The following is a 17,333-nucleotide window of genomic DNA, read 5'->3' as shown; positions in this document are numbered from 1 at the left end:
AGTAACTGCCTTTTTTTTTTTTAACATGCAGCCTCATAACACATTTTTATGACACTAGTTTATGGTTGAATAGTAATGTGTACCTTCATCATTTTTTAATGTAGATTATGCTGTGGTTGGAGCTTTGGCAACAGATGCTCTCAGTATCGTGAGATGTTTGTAGGGCCTCGTGATTTCCCATATCATGAGCACAGTTAAAGTCATTCAATTTAAAGAAAACACAAAGCTAAACAAATCCTGAAAAACATCAGAAGACAAAGTAGCTAAACAGTTTGGTCTCAACAGATAGCTCCAACCAGAAACAAAAAGTGACAGAAGAGCGGGGAACTCAATGTAAACAATTTTATACCCACAGAACATGATGGTGACAGGTGCATTTCATATTTGGCCGTGATTCTTCCTGTATATTGTGAGGTAAGAAGCGCCTCAATGGGATTTGCTGACAGCTTTGTTTTTGATGAACTATCTGCGTGCAAGCGGATTCGCAGGTTGGCCTCAGGGCTGGGAGACGACCTTCTATGAACCACGGCGATGGCGGCGGCGGCGCTCACCTGCTTGCAAAGCGCCCGCAGAGACGCACGCTGACTCACAAGCACAAGCAGCTGTTGCTGTGTGGGATGAAAAGCGCAAGTTTCTCCGACTGTAAATGGGCGTCCTTTTTCATGTGTCAGCACAAAGGGAAATTCCGCACTTCATTTGGGCTTAATGACTGCTGCTCTCTGCTGTTTTTGTGTCTTCTTGTTTTGGTTGCAGCTCAGTGTTAGCATTGGAACATTGCTGTTTTTGCAATTGGAGGGGAGGATGCATCCACAAAATGGTAGAATATTTCTTACATCTGTGGGAACACCTGAACGTGGAAAAGAATTGCTTGCCAGTCAATCAGCCAATTACAGGACACGCACATTCAAAGCTGAGCCCCACTTGATAAAAATGGAGCTGACCAATCACCTTTAAATGCGGCAATTATGTTGGCAGCGCCTTCCTGGGGGTCTCAGATCAATTCGCCAGATAAAAATGCGGTTATATCGATGTGTCTTTCCCTCTCAAGGCCAGAGGAAATGAGAGCAACCACATCAGGAAGTGAGGCCCTTTTGTGACTTCTTCTGCAGAGTGGCCCAAAGCACATGTTGCTTCTTCCAATCAGACAGTAGCTACATGATAAAGTCAGATTTCATCATTTATCCGTCATGCAAGCTGGAAGGTAGTCTTAGTAAAAATTGAAATAAAAAATAAAAATATATATATACTCATATATATCTATATATATGAATGTGTGTGCGTGCATGAGTGTTTCCATGCTGCTCACCACCTCCCTCCACACAAAGGTTGTTGATGTCAGCCCCCCCCCACTCAGTCCACGACAAAGTCTGTCTTTCAAAATAAAAGTAAATTGCAGTCTCTCCACTCAGATTTTGCATTCACGTGGTATGTGTGTATGTTCTCAATTGAATGTACACAAACGGAATGGTCGTGGCAGTGAAAGGCAGGCTTTAGTAGAGCACAGTCTTTAGATTTTTATTTCGGACCGTATTCTTTTGCTGAAGGCACTTTTATTTTGCGCACACATGATTTCCGGTTGGTCACGCTTTTTTTGCGCGCTCCCGCACGGTTGACATGGACACGCTCACGCGCAGCTCATCACTCGCGTACTTGCGGTCCTGCTCGTCCTGCTGGCGGAATAAAACCTATTGACTCCGGACCCTCAGCCGAGTGTTGTTTTTAGTTGTTGGTTCAGTTTTTCCCACGTTGCACCGGCTCCAAAGTTCATATCGAGGCGTGACAGACAAACCGCTTACAAGCAGGCTCTCAGGTGCGGTGTGGAGTTTCTCACTTTTTTTTTTCTTTTTCTCAGGGTCGCTTTCTTATCTCGAGAGGAGGAAGTTGCAAATCCTCAGGAAACAAACTTAGGCACTCCTTTTTGCATCTGCCTACTTAAAGGCACTTGAAAGAACCTCTTGACAGAAAGCCACCATGGAGGCTCAGCCCGTCTCCCCCCGCTGCGTGGAGCTCCTTCCCGGCGTGCAAGTCAGCCTCTAGTCGCCTCTTTTTCCTGCCTGGCTTTTTCCCTATCTACAAGAAGACCCACGCCATAGTCGCTTTTCTTATCGTATTGCACTGCGCCAACGACTTCCCAACAACCGGCGCACCATGGCCGGCTCTTCCCCCCGTTTGCTGCTCCTCTTGGCGGTGTGCGTGTGCGCGCTCGGGGCGCGTGGAGCCGAAGAGGAGGAGGAGGAAGAGGACGGCGGCGGCTTCAACTCGGAGGTGGGAACGCCATGTCAGGGTTCAACTTTATGTCCAAGGGACGCAATTATCTGCAGCGAAAACCAGAAATGTTCCATTTATTATCGCAACTAAAGACAGGCTTTAAAGTGGCCTGATGAGCAACTCCCCACTTGTTGCTAAATGAACCTATGTGGATTAGAGTGTCCTTTACTTGTGACAGCAACAATGCCATTGAGTGATATACTTTGTGTGTGTGCGTGCGCATGCGTGCAAATGATCAATGATTCCAGCGCATTATTGCACAGTCAGCACTTTACAGTTGCATTTCAGCTTATGTGCCCGGGCATGCTTGACCCAAAAACGGAACGTGCTCACGTCATGGCTCCAAAACACACAACAGATTTATGCTGTAACAGCAAACGTTTACATGGAGGAGGACTCCAAAACATTTTTTTTCTTTTTTTGCTGGCAGCTGCTTTCTTACGGGCGCCCCGTCGTTGTTATTCAAGACCGTTGTGGTGTGAGAGCACTTGATTGTCGTCTCGAGTGGCCTTTGAACCCAAATCCTACTCGGTCTGCTCTAACAGGACGTTCCAAAACAACACTGACACCAAGAGGGTGTGCGTGTGCGCGTTTTTAATGACCTAGCCACCTACAATTTTGCAATTACAATTTGTTATGAACGGAGCACGTTTACATCATAATTACTGGCGATAAACTTACTGTAAATCATTTACAATTTCTTTAATGTATGGACTTCTTATGTCTTGTTTGGACTTCTGGACATTTGGTTTCAAGCCTTTATTTACAGGCAATCTGTTTTCCCATATTTACATCATATTGAATATTTTTTTTCCCGTCATATATCTGTTTTGTGGACGATGCGCTCCGAAACAGCTGGCGGATAGACAAGAGCAGTCAGTGCGATGTGTCCAGCATGTGACGTCGCAGAGGCATGCCGGGTAGTGGCGACGAGACAATGGCTTCTCTTGTTCCAAGACACAAACGAGTGTGAGAGCAAACTTGAGGACGAAACACGAGAAGCGCTTGCGAGACGCTCAAATCGCTCGCTGCGTTGTTGTGATGACAAAAATGCAGACAAAACTCAATGGACACTTCTGAGCACGACTGCAAAGTTTTGTTTGCATGAAAAAAAAAGTTTGCATTTTGGGCTACACCTGCTCGACACCACCGTGTTGGTAAAAAGGCGTCTCCCGCCCGTCACCGGCAGTCTCTTGAGGATTCTTCAATATTCTAGTTGAGTTGGGTCTGCCCTTGGGACTTCTTTTTTTTTTGATCCATCAAATTGATTTGAGTGTTACGGATGGCGTTGTGTTTGACTTTGCAAACGCTCCGCTTGATGGATGAGTTCCAAGAGAGAGCCATTTGCAAATGCAGGCTTTGTTTTGAATCATGTTGTCGCTTCAAAGGCTACGTTTTTTAGCATTTAGCCCGCTAATACTTTTTTATTCAGTGATCCCTCGCTACTTCGCGTTTCATTTATCGCGGCTTCACTGCATCGCGGATTTCTTTTTCAAATTAAAAAAAACATTTAAAAGTCAAAATAAAACTTCTAAATTGAGGAAACACGTGTTTCACCTTTAGGACGATGTAGTATTGCTCCAAATGTTCGTTTGCATTCCTTTAGAAGTCCGTTTTTGCGTGTTAGCACGATTGCGAATTAGCATCTTTCCACTAACTCATTATCCTTCTTGTTGGTGACTGTACTTTGCGGATTTCACTTATCGCGGTTGGTATTTGGAACCAATTATCCGCGATAAACGAGGAATTAGTGTACTTCAATACGTTTGATCACAGTCTCCGGTTGCTGGGAGCGGTCCCGGGACCCAACAGGTTTGCCGTAAAATCTAACGACTCGCTCCGGCCTCTCTCATCCCTCCACTTATCCGTCTCTTGGGACTTTTAGAGGGTAGGTTGGTGTGCAGGGTATACAAGATGGCAGCAGACCAAAACCTCAAAATAAAAGCGCTTCGTATCTTGGCTGACATTGTAGTGGACACAAACACACGCACTTAAGCACACACACTCCGTCTTTTTACAACTCCCCCTATTGCCGGCTTTGGCAGGTACGATCAAGGACTTTCTGAAAGAACATTTAATAGATGGGGCCTCACACAAGGACGCACACACTGGCTTTCTTGTTTTGTATTCTGATGAGGCAGACCAGACTTGATGCTTTTAGACCAAGTAGCCAATGGCCATCGCCCTTGCAAGTGCTGTAAGCTCACTACGTGGTTTACATCGATACACTTCTATGTTGTTCTGAGGTAACAAACTTTTGTACCTGGTTGCCGCATCTCCCTCAATTTTCTTACCTAATTTATCTTTTTGCCTTTTTTACATTTCATTTGCTAATTTTTTGCACTGTATATATTTCTGCATATTTCTGTATATTTTTATCTCTTATATTTTTTTTGTATATTTTGTATTTTACTGCTACTGGACACAGAATTTCCCTGAAGGAGTAATCCCAAGGGATTAATAAAGTTGAGTCTAAGTCTAAGTCTTGCCGAGAAATTGTGCTCAACCTCAAACAAGAAGTGTCATTTGATTTTTTTTTTTAGCCCGGAATGATTTTGACCCCATTGTTGTCATTTCTCAAGCGTACAGTAGCGCTTCTATTTTCCCACCGACTCGGGTTGTGGAAGTGAAAGGCTACACACCCGCTCCTTCGTTCTCCCACCCAAGGGGGCGTGTTGGGAGCGCCAGCAGCTGCTGTACAACGTCACCGCCAGCCAAAGGCCTCAATGCTCTGCTCCGTTCCCAGATGAAATACGGATATTAGTAGCCCCTTCCTTGTGAACTTTAGATAATTAGCATTGGCTGCTTGGAAGCGTCCCCGAATACTGTGACAGAAATCAAGTTATGAGGAATTAACACTACAAGTTATTGCTTTGTCACAACACCTGGTAATTCTTTTTTTTTTTTTAACCGCAGTAGCATGATTAGTTCTGTGTGTGTTGCTCTCTTATCTAGAAGCTGAGGTGGGTCAGGGTCATGTTCAGTTCAGCCTTCTTCCGCCTCTTCCTGCTCTTGTACACTCACATGCACACTCACAGCAACTTTTTGCTGGATTTTTTTTTTTTTTTTTGAAGCACAGGTGCTAAGTGGTGACATCTCTTTTCCATTTGTTGAGGAAAGTGATGAAATGTAACATGAGGAGGTTTTGTGGAGATGACGTTTAGCTGATGGATGGCAAAAAAAAAAAAAATACTACGAGTAAGAAAGTCCCGGGAACAAAGGACTTCAAGAATCTACTATGTCAGCTGCTAAAGTTGCTCAAAATTGCAAGTGGAGCAGTTTCAAGTGCAGTTTCTACTTTATCAACGCTTTTTGGAACTGCCAATTTGAAGTTTTTTTTTTTTTTTTGTTCAAATGAGAAATAACTTCCCATGTTGGAATGGTGTTACTGATGATGCTTTTGCATCTTTTCCATATCTTGGTGCTCTTTTGTTGTAGATCATCACTCAAAAGATAAAGGCTCTGGCTCCTTTGTTGTTAGCGTTAGCATTAGCATCCTGATGCCACAGATGTCCGACAAGTTTGAATCTTCTAAACTTGTGTGGGCGAACAAAGAGCTGCTCTTATGAACAGCACATTTCGATTGCTATCTTATAAACGATCGCTCCAAACGATTAATCGATGATCAAAATACTGTAGTTGTCGATGAATTTAATAATTTTGAAACTTCTAGTTGAGATTTACCACAAAATAATCGGAGGCCTTTTTAGACCATGACAAGAAAGCTCAACTCAGCTTCTGCTCAACTTTGTCCTCTGCGATGGTGACATTAGTGGAAAGCAATAAGGAAGACCAAGAAAAGGAAACCTTTTTTTTTTTTTTTTTTTAAATACGATGGAAGGAGTGGCAGTGTCAACACGGGGCTTTATCGGCAACACTTTGCATTGTGCGCATGGGCGTGACCCTTTGGCGTGTAGTCATATCTTGTGTGTGTGTGTGCGTGAGAGATTAAGTTTCGACACAACAGCTGGGTGTATCATTTGTGATTCAAGTATCACATTCGAAGTTGAAGCCACAACCCCCACCGCATACTCACTCACTCACTCACTCACACACAGCTGATCGCCTTCTCCCATTTACTTCACAATCCTTTGACATATTGCGACAAATTCCGACACAATCGACCTTTTCAGATAAATCATGCTAATATTGTGTTTCTCCTCAATGGGGGTGTGGGTTTTCACTCTTAAGTGATTGATAGAAAAATATTGAGCACATGAAGCCAAACAACTAAGAGTCCTCCGTCCATTAAAAAAAAAAAAAAAAAATCAGTTTTGGGTGCTTATTTATTTGACGTGCGGCGTCAAGTCAACACAAAGAGTGACGCTCACCGTGTGTTACAGTCTTGGCTGCGTATGTACGGCTACCTGCCTCAAGCCAGCAGGCAGATGTCCACCATGCGCTCCACCCAGATCCTGGCCAACGCCATCAGCGACATGCAACGCTTCTACGGCCTGGAAGTCACCGGACGCATAGACCCGCAAACCATCAGGCAAGCAAGCGCACAATTCCATCCGAGCTTTTCATCGCCAATTATTTGGTGGAAGTCACGGAAAGTGTTTCGTTTGCTCGCCGCAGCGCCATGAGGAGACCCCGCTGTGGCGTGCCCGACAAATTTGGAGGTCAGATCAAAACCAACGTGAGGCGGAAGCGCTACGCCCTCACCGGACATAAATGGAACAAGAGCCATCTGACGTACAGGTGAGAACATAAGTAGAAGAAAAATCACACGTGCAATTTTAATAAAAAAAAAAAAAAATAGCTTAGACAGACACAACTGCCTCTAAATTGTATTTTTGTCCTCGTTGTGGCCCCTCAGCATCCAGAACTACACCCCCAAGATCGGCGAGTACAACTCCTTCGCGGCCATCCGGCAGGCCTTCAAGGTCTGGGAGAGCGTCACGCCGCTGACCTTTGACGAAATCCCCTACCAAGAGATCAAGTACGGCCGGCGCAAGGAGCCCGACATCATGCTCTTCTTCGCGTCCGGCTACCACGGCGACAGCTCCCCCTTTGACGGCGAGGGCGGCTTCCTGGCCCACGCTTACTTCCCCGGGCCCGGCATGGGCGGCGACACGCATTTTGACTCGGACGAGCCGTGGACCATCGGAAACGAGAACCTACAAGGTAAGATTGTGGGTCGCTGAAGAATAGTGTGTGTTTGTTTACTTGCCCAACCTTCATGTTCAAAGTCTATTGTTCCATGGATTGTTTGGCTTCCACCCACACATAGTCAACATGTATATTTTCCCATAGGAACTCATTAGGAATCTAAATAATCCGAATCAAACTGACACCATGGTATTATTTTTATTTCATACAAGAAATATATTCCTTGGGAAAAATGGGAAATTGCAAGGATTGAATGTACATGCCAATGCGCTCTGTGAAGGTACGGCCTCATTTTTACGGTCTCCCTTTGCGCTGCTCCGCACGAACAAGCTCTCGAATCCCAACGAGTCCTTCTCGGTGTTTACCCAAAGAGCAGCCAAGCGAGACGGCGCATTTAAAGACAGTCAGACGTGTCCGTCTTAAGCTTGAGACAAAATGCTCCTTTGGCTGCGCTTTCAGGCCTTAATCAGTCGAGTGCGGCGACAAAGAGGGCCGTCGAAGACACTCCCACTTAGAGTGCCATGCACACACACATGGACGCACACACACATGTGCTGGCTCAGCTCCCTGTCCTTTGTGTGTTTGCAGATAAGAGGACAAAAAGACTAAGGTCACTAAAAGGGGGTGTTGTTTTTAAATGGTGGTCAACAATAGGATGATGTAGAAGAGTGCGATAGTAGGAACAGCAAAGATCCTGCGCAGAAAAAAAAAAAAGAAGAAAAGTCTGAGTGATCTTTCTCTGTGAATCAAAGCTAACAAAGTGTCCAAAACTCTTATTGCTGTTTCAAAAGTCCTCATGTGACGCAGCCGCCGATGCACCTTAAGCAGAAAAAGTTCTCCGGTCGTCTGGCCGTAAAAGGTCATGACGTGTTGCACGTCTTGCGTGAGTCTTGCGTGAGTCAGCCATTCCAATCTTCCCGGGTGATGAACAGAGCACAGCGCTAAGAAGAAAGACGAAAGACACCGGTGGCTGAACTTTCGGAGGGACATGGCGAGCCCAAGTGTCACCCTGGTTACCGCACAAAAGTTTCTTTATCTGGGCTCTTTGTTAGCGCTTGGCTAGCCGCACAATGCTAATGTGGCCACATTCATGTGACTCACAAATTATCCGTGTGTGTGCAAACAGTATTGTAAAAACTGTTCAAGTTGAAAAGGTTCAACAACCTCACTTGTCCTATTTCGGTGTTCATCACACCTAGTTTTCACATAGTCTAAGGACAGTTGGGTCAAAAATAACCCAAATTGGACCAAACTTTTTGAGTTGTTCATTTAATTTATTTTTATTTAATTTTTTGGGTCAAATGAATAACCCCGTTTTGTAGGATATTTCTCCATAAGACGTTAATTTTTTTTTTTTTTTTGTAGTATAAAGGGTGAACATGGTAACGCCGTCCGAGTTTTCCATCTAAAAGTAGTTGGGTCAACGATAAGCCAGTTTAGGTCCAAAAATGCACTTTGATTCGTACCCTCACAAATCCTCAACTGTTGATAAAGTGAGCTGAGTTCATAGGGCAGCATTCAGCCAAATGATAATTAAGGGGCTCCCCACATCAACTTAGGGTGTCACATCGGGCACAAAATTCCTTTCCCCATCTGGTGCGTCAAACAAGCGCGGCCCTTGACGGCCGGCAAAATGCGCAATGCCTATCTGCCGCCGTTCGCCATCTCTTCTACCGGTGACATCATCACACACGGAGCGAACAATGAACAGCCGGCATCTTCCGCTCCTCTGATGTTCGTCGGAGTGCGGAATGCAGGCCAGATCATCACGTCCGATGCTTTCCAGATTCTCCCTTAACAGTTTTTAGAATCAAAGCACATGTTCATTATCATGTCCAATAAAATTTAATGTGTTTCATTTCCCTCGTGGCATTAATTGAATAAATCTTAATAGATGGAGATTGAGATCATCCTTTCGACACATTTGTTAGACCTTCAGCTGAATGAGCGCAGTTTTGGAATGCATCTACTCGCTAAAATGCTATATGTTAGTGTGGAAATGGGTTTTAAAAAAAAGTGGAATTCCTTTCCTTGTACGTCCCACGTAGGCAACGACTTGTTCTTGGTGGCCATCCACGAGCTGGGCCACGCGTTGGGCTTGGAGCACTCCAACAACCCTCTGGCCATCATGGCGCCATTCTACCAGTGGATGGAGACGGACAACTTCCAGCTGCCCGACGACGACCGCAGAGGCATCCAACAAATCTACGGTGAGAAAGACGGCCGGAACCACACTTTTGGGGTCAGGACGACTCACGTTGACCCTTTGTGCAGGTACACAAGACGGCAATCCCACTCAGGCCTTGCCCACCGTGACGCCGCGTCGCCCGGACCCCCGGCCGCCGCACAATCCTCCGCCTCGCCAGCCGGACCGGCCCAGGACCACCGACAGACCGGAGCACTACGGACCCGACATCTGCGAAGGCAACTTTGACACGGTGGCCGTGCTACGCGGGGAGATGTTTGTCTTCAAGGTGAGATCATTCAACTTACGGGTTCCATACAAATGGAATAAATGGCAACACTGCTGGACAGGGGAGAGCCCATGAAATTGAAATAAGTGCCACCTGAAAGTTGTCATCATGGTGCTAAGCGCAATTCCTCGTGCAATGGCATCTGGCCTGCATTCCACATTTAAATGAATCCAAATGGCAGGTGCTGTTTTGCTATCGTGTGCTGGAGATTGTAAAACCACAGGACGGCTTTGTTTTACGAGAGACGGCGCTCTAATAAAAGCGCCCTGAGGTGTGGTCAGGTGTTTGGCCTTAAAGAGCCTCTGGATTCACACAAACGTGGAGAAGTTGTCTTTTGGCCAACACGAGGTTCCACTTTTGGCCAGCTGGCATTCCGACAGCTGCTTTCCATTCGGCTCGATTGTGTCTCGACCAGGTGACTTCGCATTTATTTACTCGTTGCACAAAAGGTAAATTCCAGACGTCGCTTTAATTACCCTGCTTAACATTTTTTCCATCAGAGATGAAAGAAAAGTTGCAATAATAATAATAATATTAACAATAATAACCAAGAAATAATAACAATAATAATAATGATAATAATGATAATAATAATTCTAACACCGCAGTATGTTCCATTTGGCGTTTTGTCTGTTGTGTGTCGATGATGCTGAGAGAGCGAGCCATTAGGTTGAGCAGCTCTCAATCTTTGGTGTGGCCGAGCGTGTCTGATTGTCTCCTATCTTTGCCGCGAGTGTGTGTGACACTCACCATGCCTCCTTTGTGATCCCAGTAATGAACACAGGGAAGGATTTTTAAATGCACTCAAGAGCACAAAATGGTCTTTGTTACTGTCAACTGGTCACTTGCAGAAGCTTCTGGATGATTTCATGCTCTCCGAAATGACCATTGAATGCAAATTGGACTTTTTTTGGTGTGCATGATGTTTTTTCATAACATCAAGCCACAAGCTTCTGCCCAACATTTAAAGCCAGATTGGCCCTCCTCCCTAAAAATGTCAAAACCAAGCCAAGTGTTCATGATCAACATCATGCACTGGATGAAAAGCCAATTTATATCCAGGCTTGATGTTTCATGATTAAAAAAATGCCGCAATTCAGCTGACTCAGCACATGAGCGCTCCGTTAACAAGGCAAAGATGGCCGACCGAAACTGCGGCGTGTCCTTTATGTGCCCGTCCCGGAGTTACACTCAAAGAAATTGGACGTGGCTCCTCCCCCTCGCGTCAGCCGTTCGTTCCCAGCGAAGAGTCGTACGTTAACATTGATCCGATCTCAGCGGTGAACATCAACGATCCGCTCGTCTTCGATTCCCGCCTCGGCGCAAATCTCGTCTGCCCTTCTCGCTCGCCCTTGAAGGACGAATCTTCAGACGCTCGCCAAGTCAAAGTCGTTGTGAGCATCTCTCCGTTGCTTTATCGCCGTTGCGCGGTCTTAGCGACTGACTCACCGGCTTATAAATGGACACACGCGGTGTAAATCTATCTCCAACGCCGAGGTTCACCCCCTCTTACTTTTATGAGCCGGCCCCGATATCATTCGGCGGAACGTTGCTTGTTACAAAATGATAGTGGAGATGATCGTTTTGTACGTGCTGTAAAACAAATCGTCATCTAAGGGTCTTGTCTCCACCAGGGCCGTTGGTTCTGGAGGGTGCGCAGGAACAGGGTGCTGGACAACTACCCCATGCCCATTGGACACTTTTGGCGAGGTCTACCCGGAGACATCGACGCCGCCTACGAGAGACACGACGGCCGCTTTGTCTTCTTCAAAGGTGCGTTAGAAACACGTATCGAAATGATGTGTGTGTGTGTGTCCTGTTTTTAATATATAACAGACTGTAGCGCTCGAAGGACCCCGCCTCCCCTCCTCATTGACCATAAATCTCCCTCAGCACGGCTCGTTATTTCTACCGCGAGTCCCCGAGAGCAGCTTGTCGTTTTACAACCTCGCAGCCGGTTTGTCCGAGCGGGAGGCTTTGATGCAGCCCCATCTCGGACTGTGGAGGAGAAGGATGAGGTTGATGTCATAGGCAAGCCTGACGGCGTGACACTCGGATGCACGCCAAAGCTGCCAGACCTTGAGAAGGAGTGTCGGAAAAAAGCGTAGATGTCATCTCCTCTTGATTGGGTCTTATAAGCTCACATCTGAGTTGTTTTATAAAGTCTGCTTTGAAAATGGTGGAAATCCGTAAAGTCCTGGGAGCAACCATGACGTCAACTTTTTGTAGTATCCAGATTCGGGGTGTAAAGCTTTGCCTTGATTTGGTTTGGAGTGGGGCGTGAAGCCAAGTTGGGGGTAGTTCTGCCCAGAGGAATGGCGGAATTCCCCATTTAAGAAACAATAAAGCAGCGAGAGCTGACGTCAGACGCGCTCATTGCAATGTGCATGTCCACACGTTATTGTCAATTTGTAATCCTTGTGAAGTAGAACTTGGTGTAAGTTGAGTTACCCCGTCAAAAAAATCAATCACCACATATTGAATGTTCTTACAGACCGAGCGTTTCAATTATACTGATATGAAACCTTGTTCATGTTTGACGCGTAAAAGTTAAAAATGATTACAAAACAAAATGGCTGACTAGCTTGAAAATTCCGATATTTAACTGCATCGTAAGAAAACAAAATGGCTGACTGTCTTGGAAATTCTGATATTTAACTGCACCCAGGTAAGACTTGTCAAGTCACAAAGTTCAAGTCGACTCAATTCGGGTCTTTGGTGTTTGGGCCGAGCCAGTTTCTAGGTCTTAACGTTGACCCCCTCCACTGAGGCCTACCATCTCAATGGCTCAATCCGACTTCTCTCCAGAAAACCGATTCTGGCTCTTCCGGGAGGCCAACCTGGAGCCCGGCTACCCTCTGGAGCTGGGCCACTACGGCCACGACATTCCCTACGACCGCATCGACGCGGCCATCTGGTGGGAGCCCTCCGGATACACCTACCTCTTTCAAGGAGACTGGTACGACAACAAAACCCTCTAATTCCCGGATAATTAGCGGACTCCTAAGTCATTGTTTGGACATTTTCCAGGTCTTTAAAGGTACACATGTAAGAAGTCAAGAATTTATGGCACAACAAACAGAACTGGCGAGGGAGGGAACTGATAAGAAGCAGGAGTATGGACACTCCTTTTAAGGCAATGGCGGGAGTGACAATACTCTTGCTGACTTTTGTGCATCAAGCCTTGCTTTGATTCCCAACCAATGTAGAATGTGATTTTTTTTTCCCGCCCCTATTGGTTAAAATCACGCTGTTATTGTTAATGCGTTTTTTTCATCAATGAGGTCAGTGGATAAGGGCTTCTGTCATTTGATCTGGCCGGCAGGTATTGGCGTTTCAACGAACAGTCCCGCTCTGCCGACAGAGGCTACCCCAAGCCTATTAGCGTGTGGGGGTCTTCCGTACCCTCCACTCCCAAGGGGGCCTTCCTCAGTGACGATGGAGGTGAGTGCAGATTAACACGGATGGGCAAAGATGAGCAGAGTGCTTCCTGAGGGGAAGGGAGGTTGATTGATTGATTGATTGATTGATTGATTGATTGATTGATTGATTGATTGATTGATTGATTGATAAGAAGATTGGGGGCTGGGAGGAAAGACACCAAGAAGCACCCCAAACAAAGGAATGGGACACAGCAGGCCTTGTCTTCAACCAAAGATGAGCCAACACTGAGATTTGGGGGAACAATTAGAAAAGCACAAAAATCTATCCGTCTGTCCATCCATTGAGATAGGGATCGTTTTTAGAAGTAATTAAATCAACGGTATGGCAGCTTTTCAAAATATTCTAGTTTTTGCATTTGTAACCACCCATGGCATTTATCATCTTGACAAGTTGTTGATTTAAATAAGCAACAAGAACACACTTGATTCTCTAGTTATAAGGATCTTTACAGAGCCAGGCTGACTGCATAGCTGGCTAAAATAAGCTAAGCTAAACTAAGCTTTGTTAAAATAGGCTTAGCTAAGCAGAACGTCACAATGCTGTCGTCTTATTCTGGGACTTGTTGTGTCGGCCAGCGTACACGTACTTCTACAAGGGATCCAAATACTGGAAGTTTGACAACCACCGAATGAAGAGCGAGCCGGGCTACCCCAAGTCCATCCTGCGCGACTTCATGGGTTGCAGCGTGGACCTGGACCCCCCGGACACGGACGCCGACGATAAATACCCCGACGTCAACCGGCCGCCGTTCGACCCGGACGCCGGGCGCGAGGACGACAACAAAATCGACGACGAGGACCGGGACGGCGACCGGACGGAGGGCGATAAAGATGCCGACGAGGACGAGACCCGTGAGACCCGCGAGGAGGACACCAACGAGGTGGACGTGATTCTGAAGGTGGACGACAGCCGGGAGCGGACCATGAACATCCTGATGGTGACCATCCCCCTGGTTCTGGTGCTGTGCATCCTGGGCCTAATCTACGCCATCATCAACACTCTTCAGAGCAAGGGAGCGCCGAGACTTCTGGTGCACTGCAAGCGCTCGCTGCAGGAATGGGTTTGACCCCTGAAATCTTAATCTCTACTGACTGGGGATGGACATTACAATCGATCGACGGATCGATCGGTTGTGGATTCGTCGCAATCCGCGTCAAACTAAAAAGGTCGTCATTACGGTTTCCCTCAGAGGGCCTTTAAGACTGACTATATGCATACTAAATCGAAATGAATAGTAGCAAGAAACTTGAAGTAGAGACATTCGTTTGCTTTAATGGTTTGACACGTTCATGCATTTCAATCATCCATCCATCCAGGAAAACGAGTCAAGCGACCATCCCTAGCCTGGCTGGCCCTCCACGGTGCATCGACTGTAGTCTATTTATACGAGACAAGTTTGCACATTTGTGTTCATTGGGTGTGACGCAGTTGTTGTTTTTCGTTTTTTTGTCCTGACTGCCCCTCTTACCTCTCACCGCGGTACACTTAGTTTACATTCAGAGGGAGCCTGACCCCCACCTTCTTTAAAAGAAAAAGAAAAACAGCCCCCGAAGCCAAACTCCTCGATGAGATTTTGTCCCGTTGCTCATGAATTTGTGTACATTTCTAATTTGCGTGTAATAGCAATATTGTGTAACAGTGGTTGACACTCTTGGCTGGTTGACCAAAATAAGAGCCAGGTTGATTTCTATCTTTGCCTTCTTTGGTAGATGGTAAAAAAGTGTCTGTAAACACTCTGCAAAAGGAAGCGCTGGCCTAAACTTTACGCGTCTCACTCAAAGTGGGGAATTGGGAAGTCACACAGGAAGACCACCCGTTGCCTCCACCGCGGTGGGGTGGGGGTCGTAGCCGGGCTCCCTCCGTGGGTTTCAAACGGGACGTGACAAGTACAAGTCGGCCGTTAATGTTGCGTTCGGCCTCTAATGGACTTTTTACAGCGGGCACTTATTTGTAAAGGTGGCGCGGCGGTTGGAGGTGGTCCCGGGTGGGCCAGCCGGATCTCATGTGAACGGCAGCTAATCTACTTCATTAAAAAGCAGCAGGTGTGCTCACCGGACCCCGGTTGACCCCAAGCCTTGAACCCCGAGAACCCCAAACACGCTTTCATCTGGCAAGAACAAATGATGCGCTTCCATTTTGGATTTTGCGGTTTTTGTCCCGTTTTATCCCTTTGCCATCCCAGTAAACTATTGAACAAAAAAAATGCAAAAGAAAAAGCCAAATAGCAAAATGATTTTGGTCTTGTTAGCACTTCCTCTTCCCACACTATCAGCGTAGTTAGCGCTTGGTCAGTCATCACCGCTACAGGTACGAAAAGAACGGTGCTAATTAGCATGTTTTACTAACACAATCGGCAAAATCTGGTGTGTGTCTATGTGTTTCAGTTTCACGTGAAGCTAGCAAGCTACACGCTAACACAAAATGTGACTTCAGTGGGAGATGTTTTATCTGAGCGGCTCAGGTTAGCTTAGATGCTCAGGTTTCACATGCATGGAGAGAACATATTGCCTGCCTGCTTGCTTGCCTTTTGAGACAAGGAAAGAAGTGAGGATTAAGCACAGTTTGTAGATCTCAGGCAAGGCGGGCTAGTGGGAAAGGGGACTAGCTGGCAGCGCGCCACATGACCCAAATTCCCTGTGTAGCCAAGCAGCAGCTGGCTGTGAAGGAAACCTGAGCTTCCAGTGGAAAAGCTTTGTGTTTACTAACTTTAAAGGCCACTGACAAACGAGCAGCCCTTCCCCCAGATGCTATTAGCTTATCAAGCTAATGTCCCCCCCCAGGTTCAAGAGCCATAGCATTAGCGTCGGCAACATAATTTGCTAAGAACAACCCTATACTTGGCAATCAGCGTGTCAGTGTAACAATGACAGCATTTATTATTTCTTTCGGCCAATTAAAAGCTCTTACATGAGATCCCCGCAGTGGGAGAGCTAACTGGACATATTGCGGCGGCGTTGACAGGAAACAGTCAATGGCGGTTGCCAGGAAACGGTGTCATCTGTCCGTCTTCAATGTGGGGTGGTGGTGGCAGCTAATCAGCGCTAAAAGCAGACCTCCATCCTCCCACCCCCCGTGTCTCTTCTTTCCTGCTTTTCACCTCTAGACATGATCAGTCGACACCAGATGATCAGGGTGACTCAGCAAAAAAAATCTCGGTGAGATGCCCTTGATCTACTTGTCTTGTATAAGACTAAAATGCCCGTGATTGAAATGCTTGTTCAGCATATCATATCACGCAATAATACGGTCTAAATGTAGTCCCATTTCCAACCAGCGGTACGGTTTCAATTGGCAGAATACCGTTGGAGTCCAAATACATCATTGTCAGTTGTCAAGGTGACTCTCAGCCATATTGAGCCAATTGCTCAACAAAACCGGTTTAGTCCTTGGTCCTCCTGAAACCTCCCTCAAAGTGACTGTGTTGAACGCAGCTCTCCTCCCAGCAAAAACTTTGACGCAGCTTTTTATTGGCCGATGTGATCAGGAAGTCCGCCATGGTTGTCGGCATCTCACCCTTTTGTCACCGCGACGACCCGATTCTATCGTCTGTCTTATCTGATTTTTTTTTTTTTTTTTTTTTGCTGTGTGGTAATAACATTCCAATTAGTCGATTGATTATTTTAATTTTATACATTAGTGTTGTGTGCGTTCACCTCTAGTTGAGTGTTTTAACAAAGCCATGCTGGACATGTACACGATAATTCAATAAAATAAACACTTTCAAATGTTTTGTTTTTTTGCTCAATCTTTGTTAGTTTGAAGCAGAGTATTTGAGGACATTTGCTTTGGTCGGACGGGCCTGGGCCTGGACCTCGGGCTTCCTGCGCTGAGGTCACGCTCCGTAGGGCCTTACTTCCTGTCTCACACGGGACACCGGGGCCTTGTGTGCCACTCAGAGGAAGCAGAATCAGCACTTAAAGCCTGGAAGACACAAAGCAGGCTACGGCACGACGGCATTGGGAGGAAGTACATTGTTCACAGTGGTAGATATTGATTTTTTTCTCTCTCTCTCTCTATCGCTCTCTAAAACACTCT

At 46.2% G+C, this 17,333-nt stretch overlaps 1 protein-coding gene across 1 annotated transcript; it reads left to right on the top strand.

Annotated features, from left to right (window-relative positions):
- The first annotated feature begins 1,570 nt into the window (after window positions 1-1,570).
- Window positions 1,571-17,028, top strand: mmp15b (matrix metallopeptidase 15b). Its single transcript, XM_088371273.1, has 10 exons — window positions 1,571-2,265; window positions 6,612-6,760; window positions 6,847-6,969; window positions 7,088-7,395; window positions 9,429-9,590; window positions 9,655-9,854; window positions 11,489-11,627; window positions 12,663-12,813; window positions 13,180-13,298; window positions 13,874-17,028. The coding sequence occupies exons 1-10, from the start codon at window positions 2,149-2,151 to the stop codon at window positions 14,362-14,364; spliced, it is 1,959 nt and encodes a 652-aa protein (XP_088227399.1). The 5' UTR covers window positions 1,571-2,148; the 3' UTR covers window positions 14,365-17,028.
- Window positions 17,029-17,333: the final 305 nt, after the last annotated feature.

The sequence above is a fragment of the Syngnathus floridae genome, chromosome 3, assembly GCF_059516105.1.
Source record: "Syngnathus floridae isolate MCC-2025c chromosome 3, RoL_Sflo_1.0, whole genome shotgun sequence".
In the NCBI taxonomy this organism is placed as follows: domain Eukaryota; kingdom Metazoa; phylum Chordata; class Actinopteri; order Syngnathiformes; family Syngnathidae; genus Syngnathus; species Syngnathus floridae.
Note: the sequence above shows the minus strand (reverse complement) of the source record. Positions and strands in the feature narration are given on the sequence as shown.

Excerpts from the sequence above, each read along its gene's own strand:
- mmp15b (XM_088371273.1), top strand. The coding sequence starts at position 2,149 with ATGGCCGGCTCTTCCCCCCGTTTGCTGCTCCTCTTGGCGGTGTGCGTG. Across the intron at positions 7,396-9,428 it reads CGGAAACGAGAACCTACAAG|GCAACGACTTGTTCTTGGTG; the intron begins GTAAGATTGTGG and ends CGTCCCACGTAG. Across the intron at positions 9,855-11,488 it reads GGGAGATGTTTGTCTTCAAG|GGCCGTTGGTTCTGGAGGGT; the intron begins GTGAGATCATTC and ends TGTCTCCACCAG.